Consider the following 16,507-nt stretch of genomic DNA (forward strand, 5'->3'; position numbering starts at 1 on the left):
AAAAGCTGAGAATATTCCTGGTTGAAATGCAACCAGGTTGCCTCATTCACCTCACTTGTCTCTGTTCAATGGAATAGTGTAGAAGAAATGCACTTGTTTTCTTGCTTAGTTTGATGTTCTCTGAGTTTGGTCATGTCATCGGGATTGGTACAATCTCTTTAAAAACTAAAGCAAATCATATAAACATTAGAGCTATATATTCCAGGTATTCACTTTAAAACTGATGTGTAACTGAATTGCCTTCGGAATATATAATCTGCATATGATGAGTTTTCTCTTTGTGGAAAACTGTTTACCATGCATAGGTATATTATTTACAAAATGTGATGGTTGTTTGCTTAGGTGCTGTATGTATATGGTTGCTTAATCCTAGATCCTTGGTTATTTATTGTATTCTATACAAGTAATAATACAATTCCTGCATGAATTTATACACTGTAAATGTTTACTCAGTTCCTGCAGAACAAAAACATGATAAGTACTTTCTAATAAATATGACAAATTGTATAGCTAAGTTTTCTGTATCATTGTATCATTACCAGGCACAGTCCATTTTGTATGAGAGATTTACCAAATCAGTCTAAAAGGACATATCAAAAAAAGATGAGCACTTCCATTTATTATTGCTGTGTGGAATGTAATATTGCCTAGGATAGTACCAATATTTCATGGCCCATTTTCAAATTATTTTCCTAATAGGCAATCCACTCTTGACCAGCAAAGTTAATGTCATCATAAATGTCTTGGATGTCAATGAATTTCCTCCAGAAATTACAGTACCCTATGAATCTTATGTGTGTGAAAATGCACGGCCGGGACAGGTATATATAATTCTTTTTTTAATATTAGATGTGCAGTCTATTATGTGTGGATATAATCATATACAGTATAATGGTTAACAAACTATAAAAACTGACTTAAGAAAGCCTACTTGAAATTCTATAATTTACTGTTTTATTTATATGCTTATTAATCATTGGGTCTTACAGCCAAGTAATTTGTTTGGAAGTATCTTGTCCAGTGATAAAAAAATGAATTTCTATATTGTCTGACTACTTGGCAAATGGATAGTTTGCCCATGCGCAGAAGATATTATGCCATTTCATGTGAAAATTTTAGAATGTGCTCTCAAGATTTGTCCCCCAATCTAAAAATGTTGCCTAATACTGATTTGCCACAACTCTAAAAAACAGGTTAGTTTATTTAATCCTATATTGCAGTGGTAGTCAACCTGGTCCCTATCGCCCATTAGTGGGCATTCCAGCTTTCATGGTGGGCGGTAGGGGTTTTATCCGATACTGAAGCACTTTCCTTTTTTTAAATTTAATTGACTTTTTAAAAAAATTTCATAGCATTATTTAGAAACATTTTCATTAGGTTTTCATAAAATTCCCCGTGACAATTTAAATTTCTGAAAATATACTATTTGTATTGACCACACATAAGTTTAATTCACATTACGTAAGTGAAACTAAATTGCGCTATAGTGCAACCCCAAACAAAAATGGCAAATGGATAGTTTGCCCATGCGCAGAAGATATTATGCCATTTCATGTGAAAATTTTCGTATAGAAATTAAATTATAAAAATAAATAAATAAATAAATAAAAGAGCCTCATCCCAGAATAGCTCGCTCCACACCACTCAGCTGTAACAGACAAGCAGAGCTGGTAGCTGGCGCCCCCCCAACCCAATCCACGATGCGTGAGAGGCATGTGCAGACGACGATACACGGTGCATTACTGTGGAACCAGTGGGCGGTTAGAAAATTTTACTACTAACAGAGATACAAAAGTGGGCGGTAGGTATAAAAAGGTTGACTACCCCTGCTATATTGCATACTGACAGCGGATGGTTATTATATAATTGTTTATCTATGTTCACATAATAATTTCCCAGTAGAACTGGGAGCAACAAAAGCAAACCAAAAATCCATTGAAGGCCAGTGAAACAATGCTTCAATTTTTATTTTGACTCAGTTTTATGTTTAATTTCTCATGATCCCTGCAGGGAAATCCATAATCCAGAAGCTAGTGCAGAATAAGTTGTCTTTTGTGTATATAGCTGATCAGATTCTCTTAATAAAGATGGCTAAAGATAATATCCTTAATGAAGACTGCAAATTATGGGCAGTCTAGAGAAAAAAGAAAAAAAAAACATTCAGCTATCCTGGCTGAATAATATTTGAGGCCTTGTGGATAAAATAATAGGATATTACATTGAGTTCAGAAATTTATATTTCATGTTGAAATATAAATATTTCAAAACTGATGTCTATAAACCACATGCCAGTGTCATTCTAACCACTATGATATGCAGTAGCTGATAAATCTATATAGAAATGTTAAAGTGCTCTAAAAAAAAAAAGCTAATTAAGATCCAGCAGATCTGTGAATATCTCTCTCTTGCCAAGGGGAGATTTAAATACCTAACCAGCTGTGATTATAGTAGACAATTAGTTATGTAAAAGTAATATTTTGTCAAAGAACACTTGCATCTTTATCATTCAGAAACAGTAAAATCTGAACCAGGTTATGCTACTGTATATCTAAGATCACCAACTGGCCTAACACCAGATGAAACTAACTACATTTGACTTTGGAGCCTTCTGATTATTTATTCAGAACTAATCAGGGGTGGGCTGCTGGGGGTTCGCAGGGGTTCGGGAGAAACTCTAGCTAAGATTCTGTGCAGTTCGGAGAACCCAAAAATCCCAATTCTGGCTGGCTCCTCCCGCCCCATCCCACACCTCCCAGGAATCCCCACGCAGCCCGTTTTGGATGCAGGTAAGTGCAGGGTGCGCAGAGAGGCTCAGGAAGGGCAAAAAACAGGCCTACCAGAAGTTTGGGAAGAGAGCCTCTGGAGCCTGGGTAGGCTGTTTTTGCCCTCCTGGAGACTCGAAGAAAGCCTCTGGAGTCTGGGGAGGGCAAAAACACCCCATCCCTCTGCCGTGGTACAGGAGGCCAACTAGGCCACGCCCACCATGGCCATGCCCACCCAGCAACCGAGCAGAGAACCCCTTGCTAAAATTTTTGAAGCCCTCCCCTGGAACTAATCCATTATTACATCCAGACTTCTGTAGACAACCGACTTTTGCAGAAACGGTGAGTTAGAGCTGAATATTATAAGTGATGAAAGTCAACCCAAGAAATTCAGTGTGTAGTTTAATGTAATAGGACCTCAAAATTCAGCAAAGAATGACTGAAGCTCTCATAAAAGATACCCCAGATCCCAAACAGACCAAAAATGCAATGAGTGATAATACAGACAATCTGAAAGTTCTAAATGTCTGTGTAGATTCTCAGTCATCCAAGTCATGATTTATATTTTTCATCAGGTGTGCAGTACATACATGTTTGACCTACCAAGTCAAAGATACCTCCTGTCATGTATGATAGCCCATCAAAGAATACATTAGAAAAAAATAGGTTGTGTCAATTATCTTTCTTTTTCTTCTTGTGCCATATCCTTCATCGGATATTGGTGATCATGTTGGCAATCCTATTTTTGTCAACAGCCACATGAAAAAAGTGCTGCTGAGTTTTGTCCAAACCAATTACCTTTACACAATAATATAAATTAGGTTTTTGCATGGGGATCAAAGTCTTTCGACGTCATATCAAGTTATTTTTTGAACTTTAATGAAAAATGCATTCGTTGTTCAGCAAATTAACAGTGGCCTTCAAAAGATATATTCAGCTACTATACAATGAGTCTTCAAACAACCCCTGAACCTAGTTTGTGTGAGTATAAGCTGTTTACCTTAGAACCAAACCTATAAAAACTATAGTTGCCTTGTCAGGTTAGGAAAAATGATAGGCTGAAATATACTCATGGTGATAAAGACAACACATTTTAGCCTGTTATAATTCAGTCCTGTTTTATAAGCTACATGGAATCAAATGTAGTGTTCCAAATCCCATAGATTCTAATAGGGTTTTTTTGTATAAAACTGTTGCCCAAAGGACACAAGATACTCTCCTCTGTATAGACCATACATTATTTTTAAAGATCTGTTTCTGGAAATGGTTTGTATGGGATTTGTCCCTTTTATGCATTTGTTCCTGTGAAATGCTTAGAACATACAGTAGATGTACAACAGATGTGCAACAACAAATGTCCAAAACAATAAAAAGATTGGTATAAGAATGGAACATTGCCAGGCCTGGATGAAGAAGGCTGATATTCTTGCCATCCCCTCTCTCTGAGAACTGAAGGGTTAGGATAATCTTTTATCATATTGCTAATGACTTGGAAGCCTACAAGTGTTGTGACCCAGGCCCAAGTAGATAGTAATAAACGTAGTCCTTGGAAAAACAAACAAAATTTATTCGAACAGCTGGGAATTACTTCATTACCAGCGTTGTTCAACTCCAAGTAAAACATTACGATGGTACCGTCCCAGGCGCCTGATGGACCCAGAGAGGTTTCGGACGGAGCTTGGGCCACTACCTGAGGGTCTGGCTCACGGCACGGCAGAGGAACTAGCTGCAGCCTGGGAACGGGCTGCGGCTGGGACTTTAGACCGTGTCGTGCCTTTGCGGCCTCTGACCCAGCGCAGATCCCAACCGGCTCCTTGGTTCTCCGAGGAGCTGAGGGGGATGAAACGCCGGAGAAGACGCCTAGAGAGTTCCTGGAGGTCCAGCCGTTCAGAGGCTGATCGGACACTAGTTAGATCCTATACTAGGACCTACCTAGTGGCACTGAGGGAAGCGAGGCGTTCCTACGCCTCCTCCCTCATTGCGTCGGCAGATAACCGCCCAGCTGCCCTGTTCCGGGTGAGCCGCTCCCTCCTTCACCAGGCGAAGCGGGATGACCCGTTGCGGGGACGTGCTGAGGAGTTTAACGGTTATCTATACGATAAAATCGTTCAGCTTAGGGACGGTCTGGACCAAAATTGTGGCGATCCAGACGGGGTATCTGAGGGCGGTCTTGGTGATGTTGTTTGGGATGAGTTTGACCCTGTGACTCCCGAGGACATGGACAGGTTGCTGGGTAGATTGAATGCCACCATGTGTTTACTGGACCCGTGCCCCTCCTGGCTGGTGCTGGCCACTCAGGAGGTGACACGAGGCTGGCTCCAGGGGATTACGAGTGCTTCCTTGTTGGAGGGAGTCTTTCCGGCCGCCTTGAAAGAGGCGGTGGTGAGGCCCCTCCTCAAGAAGCCTTCCCTGGACCCGGCTGTTTTAGGTAATTATCGTCCGGTCTCCAACCTTCGCTTCGCGGCGAAGGTTGTAGAGAGTATGGTGGCATATCAGTTTCCCCTGCACCTGGAGGAAACTGTCTATCTGGACCCGTTCCAGTCCGGCTTCCGACCCGGTTACAGCACTGAGACGGCTTTGGTCGCATTGGTGGATGATCTCTGGAGGGCCAGGGATGGGGTTATTCCTCTGCCCTGGTCCTATTAGACCTCTCAGCGGCTTTTGATACCATCGACCATGGTATCCTGCTGCGCCGGTTGGAGGGATTGGGAGTGGGAGGCACCGTTTATCGGTGGTCCTCCTCCTATCTCTCCGACCGGCCGCAGACGGTGTTGACGGGGGGGCAGAGGTCGACCCCGCGGCGCCTCACTTGTGGGGTGCCGCAGGGGTCGATTCTCTCGCCCCTTCTGTTCAACATCTATATGAAGCCGCTGGGTGAGATCATCAGTGGCTTCGGTGTGAGGTACCAGCTGTCGCTGATGACACCCAGCTGTACTTTTCACACGGGCCACCCCAATGAAGCTATCAAAGTGCTGGCCCGGTGTTTGGAAGCCGTCGGGGTCGGGATGGGGAGGACCAGGCACAAACCCAATCCCTCCAAGGCGGAGTGGCTGTGGATGCCGGCGTCCCGGTACAGTCAGCTGAGTCCGCGGCTGACTGTTGGGAGCGAGTCATTGGCCACAATGGAGAGGGTGCACAACTTGGGTGTTCTCCTGGATGCACGGCTGTCTTTTGAAGATCATTTGACGGCCGTCTCCAGGAGAGCTTTTTACCAGGTTCGCCTGGTCCACCAGTTGCGCCCCTTCCTAGACCGAGATGCCCTCTGCACGGTCACTCATGCTCTCGTGATATCTCGCCTGGATTACTGCAATGCTCTCTACATGGGGCTCCCCTTGAAGAGCACCCGGAGGCTCCAGTTAGTCCAGAATGCGGCTGCGCGGGTGATAGAGGGAGCCCCTCGTGGCTCCCGAGTGACACCTATCCTGCGCAGGCTGCACTGGCTACCTGTGGCCTTCCGGGTGCGCTTCAAGGTGTTGGTGAACATCTTTAAAGCGCTCCATGGCATAGGGCCGGGTTACTTACGGGACCGCCTGCTGCTACCGAATACCTCTCACCGACCCGTGCGCTCTCACAGAGAGGGACTCCTCAGGGTGCCGTCGGCGCGACAGTGTCGTCTGGCAACACCCAGGGGAAGGGCCTTCACTGTGGGGGCTCCAGCCCTCTGGAACGAACTCCCCCCAGGACTTCGTCAACTTCCGGACCTCCGAACCTTTCGCCGCGAGCTCAAAACTTACTTATTTATCTGCGCTGGACTGGGTTAGTTTCTTTTAAGTTATGGGTTTTTAATGGGTTTTATCTCTAAATTTTAATTGTGGCCAATTCAAATAAGTTTTTTACTAGTATTTTAATTGTATCTATAATGTATTTTCATTTTTTACTTGGCTGTGAACCGCCCTGAGTCCTTCGGGAGAAGGGCGGTATACAAATTTAAATAATAAATAAATAAATAAAATAAATAAATGCCTCCAACACAAATTCCTCAGTTATCTCACAAACCTTGGTCCAGTTAGGAAAACTGCCAAAGGCCCTTCCTGGCAAACGTCCAGAAGCTACAAAAACAAAAATGTAGACGAAGCAGAAGACGAAGCAGAAGATGCAGCTACAACGTTATTTTCCAGCAAAGCTCAAACACTGGTGCTGGTCTGTTTTAAGCCTTATGGGAGGGGCCAATCAGCTCTTGGCCCTACTCCCGAGTTGTCCTCTCTGCTTGAGCTGCTCTTGCCTTCTGGCAGCTCTTCTCATGCGTGCATTAGGAACAGGCTCCTCCTGTTCCTCTGCCTCACTACTGTCAGTCTCTGGAGGCTCTGGAGACCGCACCTTACTTCCCAATGGCCGTGGCCTCACCTCAGCCTCCTCACTGTCCCACTCTGTTGCCAGCTCCGTAGGCTGCTGACAGACAACAACAAGTTTTACTACAAAAGCATTCACAAATGTTATAAAAGATGACGGACATTCAACCTCAGAAGATGAATGTAATGCCATCTAACCAGGGCTGGGTTCCAAAAATTTTTAGTACCGGTTCTGTGGGCATGGCTTATTTGGTGGGTGTGACTTGGTGGTCATGTGACTGAGTGGGTGTGGCTAACTTGAAGTCACTCAGGGCAAGGTGGGGCAGCACCTTGCTGTGAGTGACATCAAGTTGGCCACGCCCACTCAGTTACATGACTAATGCTGCAGAGACAGGGCTATTTCTCCTGGGGGACAGCCAGAGCTTCATCACCTCCTCTTTTCCTTAGAGGAGCTGCCTCCAAGTCCTTGCGAAGAGACACACATACACACAACACAACACAACACAACACAACACAACACAACACAACACAACACAACACAACACAACACAACACAACACAACACAACACAACACAACACAACACAACACAACACAACACAACACAACACAACACAACACAACACAACACAACACAACTGATTCAACACACACACTCACACACACAAAATGCCACATACAGTTTTGTGAGATTCTGTGTGTTTGTGTAGTTAGAGTGAAACACTATAGAACTACACCAAATCTCAGAAAGCTGCACAAATATTTTATTATTTTATTTTATTTATAGTTTTTAGATCAGGGGTCTCCAACCTTAGTAAATTTCAGGTTTTTGGACTTCTATTCCCAGAGTTCCTCAGCCAGCAAAGGCACTGAGGAGATGGATTACAGGCAGGCAGGCAGATGCAGTTGCTAGCTGATGCAACTGATTGCAGAAGCTGAAGGAAAGCGAGTCCAAAAGGAGCAGTAATTATGTAAGTGAGGAGGGGGGAATGGGTGGGCCAGAGGAAAAAAAGGCTCCTCTGACGATCCCAGCTGAAGTTGCCTAATAGCAGCCCACAACCTCTTAGCTGGGATCACCAGAGGAGCCTTTTAAAACCTTTTGTTTTAACAACCTCTTCGGCTGTTAAAAAAAAAAAACTTTTACTGCCTCAAATGCCCTATTCTCTGACTTCCCCACGACCAAGCAGTGTTTTTCCAAGCAATTTATGCAGCGGTTCAGCAACGGTTGCCTTGTCTTTTAAAAACACGGCGTAAAGTTTACCAGACCCAGGAAAGCCTGGAGTTCTGTCTTGTTTTTGGGTGCTGGGGCTCTCTTTATCGCCTTGACTTTGCTCTCAGTGGGTGAATCCTTTTGTCTATTCTATAGCCCAAAATTCAACAGATTCGACCCCTATCTGACACTTGCTTGCTTTGACTTTAATCCTGCCGACCTAAAATGGCCAAAACTTTCCTTAACCGCTTCCCCAGTTCTCTTAAATCTTCCCTGATACCAACACATCATCGAAATAGGGTACGACTCGGTAACCCTTGTAGGAGCCGCTCCATCAAATTTTGAATAGCCCGGGCCACGCTCACCCAACTGTAACCGGGTGCACTTAAAGGCACCCGTGCGTTATAATGGTCTGGGCCTCAGCTGTGCTAGCATCTACGGGTAGCTGTTGGTACGCTTGTGCCAAGTCTAATTTGGCGAAAACTTGTCCGTGCCCTAGTGAGTGCAATAAGTGTTGCACTACTGGAACTGGGTAGGCGCTCTTTGCAATGCTTTGTTCAAGGTAGCCTTGTAATCAGCGCAAATCTTATGGACCCGTCTGGTTTTATAGGGTGACGATTGGCGTCTCCCATTTGGCATGGTCAACTGGCACTAGTATCCCTGGCTGACTAATTTATCTAACTCTTTGTCGATTTTAGGTTTGAGTGCAAAAGGAACCTCCTTGCCTTTAACCTAATGGGAGCTATTTGGGGTCTAAATTGAAGGAGATAGGGGTCCCCTTGTACTTGCCTAAACGGTCCTCGAATACGTCTGCGAATTCATCCAGTAGGGCGTTTTGCAGGTTGCATCCGCTCCGGTGGACGCCAGTCACCCCCATTCCCAACGCCCGGAACCAGTCTAGCCCCAGCAAGCTTGGCAAGGTTCCTCGACTAACGTGATGGGCAGGGTCTTTTCGTATGTCCCGTGATGCTGACCTCGACGGTCGTTGTCCCTCGAACAGGGATGCGGTTGCCCTGGTAATCCTGCACCCGGAGTCGTTGTTTCTGCAGCTTGCGCTTTGCGATGTGCGGCAAGGCTTTCACAAAAGTGTCCCAGGACATGATTGTGATAGCTGATCCTGTGTCTACTTCCAGTCGGCACGGTACGCCTTCAATTGTCGGGTTTGTGAAGATCTTTTCTTCGATGCGGGTAGCTGCGTGGTCTATGGTAACAGTCATTCGGTTTGACTTGGCGCTCTTTCTTTCCTGGCCAATCGCGGGTCGCCTCGCCGATCTCGCTCTGATTGGCTGGTTTGAAATTTCGGAATGTGGGGTTTGCATCTCTGACTCAGAGCCGCTCTGATTGGCCGATTTGAATTTTCGGCGGAAGGTTGGGGTGCTCGGCAGACTTGAGCCAGGTGCCCTTCCTTTCACACCGCCGCAAATGGCGCCCTGAACTTACATCTTTGGCGCTGATGTCGCCCGCAACTTCCGCATTCCTCCGGGTCTTCCCTTGCTCAGGCAGGAAACCTACACCATTTCAAACAAATGGCTGTCCAATTTCTTCTTAAAAGCTTCCAGTGTTGGAGCATACACAACTTCTGGAGGCAAATCATTCCACTGATTAATTATTTTAACTGTCAGGAAATTTCTCCTTAGTTCTAGGAATGGTCACATGCAACTTATTGCTAGAGATGGATCATATTGCAGAGTAATGTTCTTTGAGATGGACAGCTATGCATGTATATTGCTAAATAAATATTATAATGTTAGGCTACATCGGCTGGTCTTGCCCAGCTCATTAAAATAACCACATTTCTGCTTACAATTAATATCTCACTCTCTACTTCTATTGCATCATCTAACTATCAAATTAAGATCTTGTTTTATTTTCATACATTTTTTTTTATTCCATTGTGGGTTTAGGTAATTCAGGTTATTGGTGCAGCTGACAAGGATTTGTCTCCTGCTGGGCAAAAATTCTCTTTTCGACTGTCTCCTGAAGTTACTACAAAGCCAAATTTCACAGTCCACGATTTCACAAGTAAGATGGCTTATACTTCAAACAATTATGGAACCAGTTTGTTCTGTCAGTCCTTGTCTAATGTTTTTCATGTATACATGTGAAGGTGAATTATTTCAAAGTGTAATTGTTTCTTAGATGCTGAGCATCTAAGCATTAGGTATGAGAAGGGTCTTTTTCAGGAAAAGAGACAATTTTGGCAAATTCTCTGAATCTTCCACAGTGGATTAGGCTTCAGGAATAACTTTGAAAGAGCTGCAACTAAGACAATGGTTAGATAAGCAAAATTTGGGTCTGAGGCAGAAATATAATTTGAGGAAGATCTTAGGCTTTACTCTCCCATAGTTCCCTTAAAGATGGAGGGAGGGGAGAGGCACACTCAGACTGGAAAAAATCTGTTACGGTAACCTTATAATACAATTAGTATTATCATTCATAACTAGTCTGGTTTACTTCAAAGGTTTACCTCAAAGGGCTGACCTATCTAGTTTACCTCAAAGGCCCCATCCACAGTATTGTAAAAGAATCAGACAGATCATTTTTCCCTTCTAGTCATTCTAGGCAATAAAACTAGTAAGTTTTATTTTTTTATTATTTTTAAAACACAATAGCAATAATTATTTTAGAATGGTGAGTTTTCTGAATACTCCTGTTTCTTGAACCTTTGGTTTCAACTGACATAACATCAAAAATGGACATAGGACACAGTAAGAAGAAAGTTGGGAAGAGAATTCACCTAAGTTTTATCCCTATATTTTATTTTTATTTATTTATTTATTTTTGTCACGCATGTATTAAGTAACAGATATAAGTATAAACATAACTATGAATACATGAAATGGATACGAATAAAAGGGAACATTAGGACAGAGACGGTAGGCACGCTGGTGCGCTTATGCACGCCCCTTAAAGACCTCTTAGGAATGGGGTGAGGTCAACTGTAGATAGTCTAAGGGTAAAGTTTTGGGGGTTTGGGGAAGAAACCACAGAGTCAGGTAGTGCATTCCAGCCATTAACAACTCTGTTTCTGAAGTTGTATTTTCTGCAATCAAATTTGGCGAGGTTTACCATAAGTTTGAATCTATTATGTGCTCATGTATTGTTGTAGTTGAAGCTGAAGTATTCATTGACAAGTAGGACATTGTAGTGGATAATTTCAAAAAGACAATAGCACATATATTGATCATGAAAGAGTGATAGTGACAATGGCAGAAATTGCCCACAGAGCATGGGTGTCTATAGAAGCTTCATGCTTTCATCAAAATGATGCAAATAGCATTAGATCACCTCTTTTGGGGTGTGAATGCATCATCACAATGAATATACAAAAGAAATGGGCCTTGTATTCAGAATCAGAAAAAGGAAACATCGACAATGTTTATTATTCATTGGATTAGAGCACTGTTTCTCAACCTATTGGTTGAACTCTGGGAGTTGATACCTGCATATCTTAAAAGTGCTTAGGTTGAGAAACACTGGATTAGAGGATAGATAGGATCCTGACATCGCAAGCTGGGTCCAATTAGAATACAGATGAAACAGTCTTGGCACAGTAGTTACAAGGAGGAACAATTGTTTATCTAACACTTTCACTACTAATTCTGTGAAAAAGCAAACAGGCTTTGCTGGAACCCTGCATCAATTCTAGCTTCCTTGGGTTCTGAGTATAGCTGAAGTGGAAGAAAACAATTTTATTTAGGATGAAGAATTTGCTGGAAAAAGCCATGGAAAATTAGGAAGGGAATTTAATGGAAATTAATATATTTTCAACCTGCTTTTTCTTTTTTTTTTATCTCTTAACTCTCAACCACTAATTTTTGTGGTGGATGCTGCCAAAATTAGCTTCTCTGTGATTCTTTTATTAATTTTTATTACTAAGAAAGTTATTTTTTTAATGGTTTTAATTATACCACTGTTATCTCTACACCCACTACAATGCAACCCCAGTATTCTGTGTTTCTGTTCCCTAGACAAGGAATGGCAGCAAGGAATATGAGGACATATATGAGGAGATAGATGAATAATTCACAAACCCTACCTTGAATTCTCAAATAGCTTTCTTAATTCTAACCAGATTTGTGATATTTTAATGTGTGTTGATTAATTTGATTTATCCTTTCGTATGTACTTATTAGCTTACACTTTCTCAATTAATGAAGAATCTTTTCATTTCTATATTTCTCATTTCAAACAATTAATTTACTAAAAGTATATATACCTGTGATGGCGAACCTATGGCATATGGGCCAGAGGTGACATGCAGAGCTCTCTCTATGGGCACGTGCACCATTGCCAGCTGCTCTTCTGGTTCTTCGGTTTCTGGTGTGCGCATGCTTGTGGGTCAGCTGGTCTTTGCACGTGCCGGAGTGCTGGAAACCCGCTGGTCTTTGGGTCTCCGGTGCTCTTGCGCATGAAGACCAGTTGGCTGGAGCACAAGCGTGTGCCAGAAACCCAAAGACCAGGTGGCTGGCACATTATGTGCATCAACCAGCTGGTCTTTGAATATCTGGCACTCCGGCGTGGATGCACCCACATGTTCCGGTTTGGGCACTTGGTACTGAAAAAGTTCACCATCACTGGTATATACATTACTCATTGGAAAAAAATAGGTTCAGTATTTATGTACTGAAAAATGCTATATGAAAATCACAACCACTAATGGCTTACAGAGCATGGGTGTCTATAGAAGCTTCATGCTTTCATCAAAATGTTGCAAATAGCATTACATCACCTCTTTTGGGGTGTGAATGCATCATCATAATGAACATACAAAAGAAATGGGCCTTGTATTCAGAATCAGAAAAAGGAAACATGGACAATATTTATTATCCATTGGATTAGAGCACTGTTTCTCAACCTATTGGTTGAACGCTGGGAGTTGATACCTGCATATCTTAAAAGTGCTTAGGTTGAGAAACACTGGATTAGAGGATAGATAGGATCCTGACATCGCAAGCTGGGTCCAATTAGAATATACTATACAGATGAAACAGTCTTGGCACAGTAGTTACAAGGAGGAACAATTGTTTATCTAACTCTTTCACTACTAATTCTGTGAAAAAGCAAACAGGCTTTGCTGGAACCCTGCATCAATTCTAGCTTCCTTGGGTTCTGAGTATAGCTGAAGTGGAAGAAAACAATTTTATTTAGGATGAAGAATTTGCTGGAAAAAGCCATGGAAAATTAGGAAGGGAATTTAATGGAAATTAATATATTTTCAACCTGCTTTTTCTTTTTTTTTTATCTCTTAACTCTCAACCACTAATTTTTGTGGTGGATGCTGCCAAAATTAGCTTCTCTGTGATTCTTTTATTAATTTTTATTACTAAGAAAGTTATTTTTTTAATGGTTTTAATTATACCACTGTTATCTCTACACCCACTACAATGCAACCCTAGTATTCTGTGTTTCTGTTCCCTAGAGAAGGAATGGCAGCAAGGAATATGAGGACATATATGAGGAGATAGATGAATTATTCACAAACCCGACCTTGAATTCTCAAATAGCTTTCTTAATTCTAACCAGATTTGTGATATTTAATGTGTGTTGATAAATTAATTTGATTTATCCTTTCATATGTGCTTACTGGCTTACACTTTCTCAATTAATGAAGAATCTTTTCATTTCTATATTTCTCATTTCAAACAATTAATTTACTAAAAGTATATACCTGTGATGGCGAACCTATGGCATATGGGCCAGAGGTGACATGCAGAGCTCTCTCTATGGGCACGTGTACCATCACCAGCTGCTCTTCTGGGTCTTCAGTTTCTGGTGTGCGCATGCTTGTGGGTCAGCTGGTCTTTGCACGTGCCGGAGTGCTGGAAACCCGCTGGTCTTTGTGTCTCCAGTGCTCTTGCGCATGAAGACCAGCTGGCTGGAGCACAAGCGTGTGCCAGAAACCCAAAGACCAGGTGGCTGGCACATCATGTGCACCAACCAGCTGGTCTTCGAATATCTGGCACTCCGGCGTGGATGCACACACATGTTCTGGTTTGGGCACTTGGTACTGAAAAAGTTCACCATCACTGGTATATACATTACTCATTGAAAAAAAATAGGTACAGTATTTATGTACTAAAAAATGCTATATGAAAATCACAACCACTAATGGCTTACAGTATGTCAAGCCAAGTCTCTTGTGGGAGTTTTTAAAAATATCTTTACATGGATGGGGGAAATCTTATACCTTTTGAAAAAAATGCCTTCAGTGGAAATTAACCAAATAAAGAAAAAAGCCATTCTTTTTAATTCCCGATAAAGCACTATATGGAAATCATTTGAAAAGCAGACTTGGTAGGGGTGAGGAAACAAGAAACAGGAAAAAGATGACATTCTTCCTTCTTGTGGTGGTTCGACTTTTCTTATTTTTACTATTCTTTGACAAGCTTGCTGTCAAACTGAGATGGATTGTATAGCAAGAGTTACAATAATTGTTATTTGCCTGGCGAAGAAGGGGAGGGTTGCATTATTTTCTGTCTTATTTCAATGTGACACTTTGGGTAATGATACAATGGAGTACTCCTGTTAAAGCACCGTTGAGATTGACATCAGCTCTGAATCTCCTCCTCTTCCTTCCCTCCCCTTTAATGTTTAATAATGTAAACTGTATAACATGAAGATCTCCCAGGGCAAATTTCCACCTTATTTAGTTGCTACGCAAGAGAAAGAAACTTGCAACCTGTTAACATGACATCTAGTTCTAGGCCAAAAATATATTTGTTATTTTTTGTTAACCATTCTCCTTCATTTTACTGGAAAAGAAATATATTTCTTTAAAGGGAAAAAGAGAGAAGGCAAAGGAAGACTTTACAGCAATGGCCCCAAACCTTTTGGGCACCAAGGACCGATTCCATGGTTTTTCCATGGACCAGAGGGGCATGGTTTTGCATGCTACTTGCATCCCATGGCCGAGTTGCTGGCATACCGTGAACCAGTGTTGGTCCATGGACCGGGGGTTGGGGACCCCTGCTGTACCATCCATGGTTTCCCACACTTCACTTATATTCCTAAAGAAATGTCATGTGGAAAAATTTCATCGTGAGCCTTTCAAATTGGGTTGCTGAGGAAGGCAACAAAATGAGAAGATGAATATTAGAAAAATGACATGAATTGTACCTTTCAGCACTTTGCAATAAAATAATAATAAAAAAAACATCCCTGTTAAAGTGCTCTGGGAAGGGGGGACCATTCAACTACCCTGCCCCCCCTTTTTTTTAACCACAAGAATAATTTTTACACAAGGCCCAGGATAAATCACCTTATTCATTGTGTGATGCTGGAGATTAGTGAAATAGAGAAAAAAGCGAGGCTACTGCATTGCTGACAATTACACGTGAGCCATAATGTTTTAGGCCCTTTTCCAGAACTTTTATTTATTTATTTCCTGCATTTTCACAAGAAATTGTGCTCAGTGCCATTTCTGAGCCATGATGATAATGAGAACGGTAACTCAATCCTGTTTTTCAGACAACACAGCAGGAATTGTAGCTGGCAGAAGTGGTTACAGCCGTCGACAGCAAGAGTTCTATCTCCTTCCAATTGTCATTGAAGATAGTAGCTACCCCAAACAAAGCAGTACAAACACAATGACAATCCGAGTTTGCAGATGTGACTCTGATGGCTCCGTCCTCTCATGTAATGCTGAAGCAATATTCTTGCCCGTTGGACTCAGCACGGGAGCATTGATTGCAATCCTGTTGTGCATTATTATACTCCTAGGTTAGTACTCACCTATTTGCATAAAGTAAATTGTGTTACCATAGTTATTTGGAGACTCTCCCCCAAATGGAATAACTATCAGATGGGCCAAAGGAAAAATTAGCTGGATATAAACTAGTGCTTTTCATCCATTTCCAATTGTGTTCAGAAAGCAAAGCCCTGATCAGTGGTTTGAATGTAGCCCTACTTTGAAATTTGGGGATATTGCAATAGGAAAGTTAATAAGCCTTTTCCAATCTTATTGAAACATTGTAACGATGAATCCTATACATATGATTACCACATTGAATGGTGAAGTCTCATCTTGAAAGTTCTTCTTTGGCTAAATTTTAACTTAAATAAACACCCATCATTAAGAAAGCATCCATCATCAAGAAAAGACACACATTTACCCTGAACAACTTCCCTTTCCCCCTTTTTTATTATAATATATAAGATTGTATAAAATATAAGATAACATTGAAATGGGCTACAATTGTGAGCTAAAATAGTGTGGGCTACCTTTAAGTAGTTGGATTAGCATTT

General features: G+C 42.0%; 1 protein-coding gene across 1 annotated transcript in view; it reads left to right on the plus strand.

The window, feature by feature from the left end:
• Positions 1-16,507, plus strand: part of CDH12 (cadherin 12) — a 458,316-nt gene that overhangs the window by 438,842 nt on the left and 2,967 nt on the right. The window contains exons 11-13 of the mRNA XM_058176923.1: positions 700-821; positions 10,165-10,282; positions 15,731-15,982. Of these exons, the coding sequence (XP_058032906.1) occupies positions 700-821; positions 10,165-10,282; positions 15,731-15,982 (492 nt within the window). The remainder of the gene's footprint in view (positions 1-699; positions 822-10,164; positions 10,283-15,730; positions 15,983-16,507) is intronic.

The sequence above is a fragment of the Ahaetulla prasina genome, chromosome 3 (genome assembly GCF_028640845.1).
Source record: "Ahaetulla prasina isolate Xishuangbanna chromosome 3, ASM2864084v1, whole genome shotgun sequence".
Taxonomy (NCBI): Eukaryota; Metazoa; Chordata; class Lepidosauria; order Squamata; family Colubridae; genus Ahaetulla; species Ahaetulla prasina.